This window comes from Opisthorchis viverrini, assembly GCF_000715545.1.
Source record: "Opisthorchis viverrini unplaced genomic scaffold opera_v5_178, whole genome shotgun sequence".
NCBI classification, from domain to species: domain Eukaryota; kingdom Metazoa; phylum Platyhelminthes; class Trematoda; order Opisthorchiida; family Opisthorchiidae; genus Opisthorchis; species Opisthorchis viverrini.
In genome coordinates, this window is record NW_008751835.1 from 625,639 (window position 1) to 628,875 (window position 3,237).

At 47.3% G+C, this 3,237-nt stretch overlaps 1 protein-coding gene across 1 annotated transcript in view; it reads left to right on the forward strand.

The window, feature by feature from the left end:
* The window catches only part of T265_07624 (hypothetical protein), a gene marked incomplete at both ends in the record, with an annotated part of 18,505 nt that extends 16,949 nt beyond the window's left edge, over window positions 1-1,556 (forward strand). Inside the window, one exon of the mRNA XM_009173192.1 lies at window positions 1,216-1,556. Coding sequence (XP_009171456.1) covers window positions 1,216-1,416 — 201 coding nt within the window. The remainder of the gene's footprint in view (window positions 1-1,215) is intronic.
* Between the last annotated feature and the right edge of the window lie 1,681 nt (window positions 1,557-3,237).

Consider the following 3,237-nt stretch of genomic DNA (forward strand, 5'->3'; position numbering starts at 1 on the left):
GCACCATCCCAGGAAGTCAATCAGTTGCTTCGTCAGAGGCCCAGCCTGAGCACGGATTACAACCGCGACGCTGGACAGACAGGATCCGCAGGCCAGTGGGGCCACTGCAGCTGAACCCCCGGCTTCGAAGCTACGTCAACAAACTTCAAGGGGGAGATGTTAGGCAGGAATCCACACGGATCCCGCTATACCGCACGTCTTTAGGCGCGGCTATGGCCGATAAGCCTGGCTCACACGAGGTTGGCCCAGAATTCGGGACGCTTGCTGGTCCGGCATGAAGGCGAGATCTGATTGGTCAACAATCTGGACCCAACAGCCAATCATGACCTAGTATCGGCCAAATGCCGCCAATCAATGGCGCATCCAGAACGCGTCAGAACTTCCGTTCAGCAAGACACAACACTCGTAGTGTACAACGTGCGGATCTTCTTAGATCAGCTTTTGGCGCATCCAGAACGCGTCAGAACTTCCGTTCAGCAAGACACAACACTCGTAGTGTACAACGTGCGGATCTTCTTAACCTGATCAGCTTTCGTTGAGTTCTCCGAGATATTGCCCATTGGAATTAGATGCATGCTGCACTATAAGGTATTTGGCAGTTTTTAATTAGTTGGACGATTAACTGCGTTGATGTTGTACTCCTTCCATACGATTGTTTACTGCCTAGCGAGATGAAGCACAGCACTGTAAGGTATTTGGCAGTTTTTAATTAGTTGGCCGATTAACTGCGTTGATGTTCTACTCCTTCCATACGATTGTTTACTGCGCTGGCGAGATGAAGCACAGCACTACAAACCCATCGCTTGCATATGGATTCGACAATCTTTTGTACATCCCGTGATTGCCCCATTGCTCGGGTTTCTACGATCTTGCGTTCTCTGCCAGTTTCCAACAGGCGGACTCCTGGTGGAGGTAGCCAAAGACATATACCCTGTGAGTGAAGCGGGCGGATTTCAGCATCCTATTCCAAGGTTGACATAGTTCACGCTGCAGTGGAGCCGATTATAAAAATGCGGTTTAAGTTTAGATGACACAGTTCCGGATACCCGCATCTCGACACCTGTCATCAAGGCTCGAGTCTTACGTGAAGTACGCTCCCCATTCTATCCGCAAATCGTCTATTTACCCATGGACTGTTTTTATGTAAATATAAGACCAGTGCATGTTCGCAACATATCTTGTCACAGTTGTCCGTTCCCCCCCACACACACACAGACGTGGCACTGTCTGGTGCCTCGGGTGATTGAGGCAGCCAAATTGGACCCCAGTTGCGCAGTTGGCTTCTATTGCCGGTCTCGAGGAGATCTCAGCGACCTGTTGGAACGTCTACCGCAAACTATGTCAATCCGTACGGCAAAAAATTCGACAAGTCCAGTCATGGAAAGCCTCATTGAAATCAAGGATGAGGATGAATAATTTGCTATTTTATTCCTTCTGCCATGTCGTCTTTCACCAATATTCTGTCGTTCTTTTGCTAGTTGTGATTAGTGTCTGTTTTTTCTCGACTCGAGACAAGTGATTCATCTAATTAAAGATAAAAATAAAACTAATCGTTCAGCCTTAACACCCTTTCGATGCATGGTTGGCATGTCACACAAAGGAGGCATAAAGGCTAAGAAACCGCCGCAGACTAATACTATCCATCAGAAAGGTACTAGTGGTCAAGTGTCGATGCGTATATGAAAGGACATATCAACGATAGGTTGTAGTGCCGCGACGTTTAACTGATTTCGGCTTGGACCACGTGGAACGGGCATTGGATATCCGTTAAGATTCGCAATGGAAGGGCTATAATGCCGTTGCTTGCTGACCAGAGAGCTGATACTCCACTACGTCTAGAAACATGCCTCAAGAATTGTGCATGAGTGTTAATCAAGTAATTCTGGGCGTACAACAGCGGTACGGTAAGTGCAGTGTGAGGAACACGCGATGACAAACCAAGTTAGTGAACTTTGGATATCGTTAGGACGGGTCTGGTCAAATGCATCTTGACGAAACGGATCGAGCATATTTAAATAGCCGGTTTAAATTCATGTATTCAAATGTCACCAAAAAGTCTGAGACTAAGTGCAATTTCGTAATGGCTGGTTCCGCCGGTACTCATGGAGCACAACGCGAGAAGGTTGTGTGACCTGTTTTTCGACGTCACTTCGAAGAATCCTATTAAACCACAAATCAATTTCCTGTTTCCCACTGCCCCATTCGGGCATTGAGTAATGTATCAAAATATCGGTCAAGTTGGTCGGCTATTGATGTGTTCGCCGGGCTCCGTAATTGGCGTGCAAACGTTTTGTCACCATACGAGAATTCATCTTCAGTGTGTGTTTGAGTGTCTCCTCGTGTAATGGCGAAACATTTGCAAGCCAGTTGACGAGCTCGACGAAGAGATCAAGTGCCTTTTGGTCAAGGTTGCTATCATTCCTGTTTGAATGTTGGGAACAGCTCGATTCCCATTCTTCTAAGGGGTTGTATGATAGTCCATAATAATAGAAGCGTTGGTGTATACCAAACGTCGTCAGATCGCAGTCTCGGTACGCTGAGTTGAACGCCAATCCGTTGCTTCGTCTCGATGTGTTGAGCAATTTCATTGTGCGATCTGCCGAAAGTCCAGTGCAAAAAGTTGCGCTGTGGCGTCATAGCATTTAGGTCATCTTGTTTTTCCACAGCGGATCACCTGGGATATGTAATAATCCATGATACGGAGGAGCTCCGTTTGGAAAGTGCTTCCGGAATGTTTCGGTTTCTAAGTCGCTGATTGAGATGTTGCCGGTGTGTATTGTACATTGTTTACTCCCAAAAGTGGAAGGCACCAATGTAGAAGGAAAACTGGAGTAAGCATCGCGCTCTGACTCATGCCTCTGCAACCGCGCCATTCAAGCTTATACCCCTCATCTCAGGTCAGACGCTGATCCACATACACGGCGTGTGATCTGCTTCTCCACTTGGTGCAAGAAAAAAGGCTGCAGCCATTTTCGGTGAGCGACGGGGTTGATGCAATCTGCCAAGTGTGGTGACTACCCACCTGATTGATACGTGATTTCTGAGACGGGTTACCGAACAGTCCGCTTTTGTAAATTCTCCACACGGACTAAAACAATTATACATGGTGCATAAAGTGAAACCGGAGCCTTTAATTCCCATTGATTAATCGAAATATCACATTTGGATAGTAGTCTCAGCCGTACAGCGCACTCCGTCTAGCGGGGATGCGCGCAGTGTGTATACACAAGGGGTGTG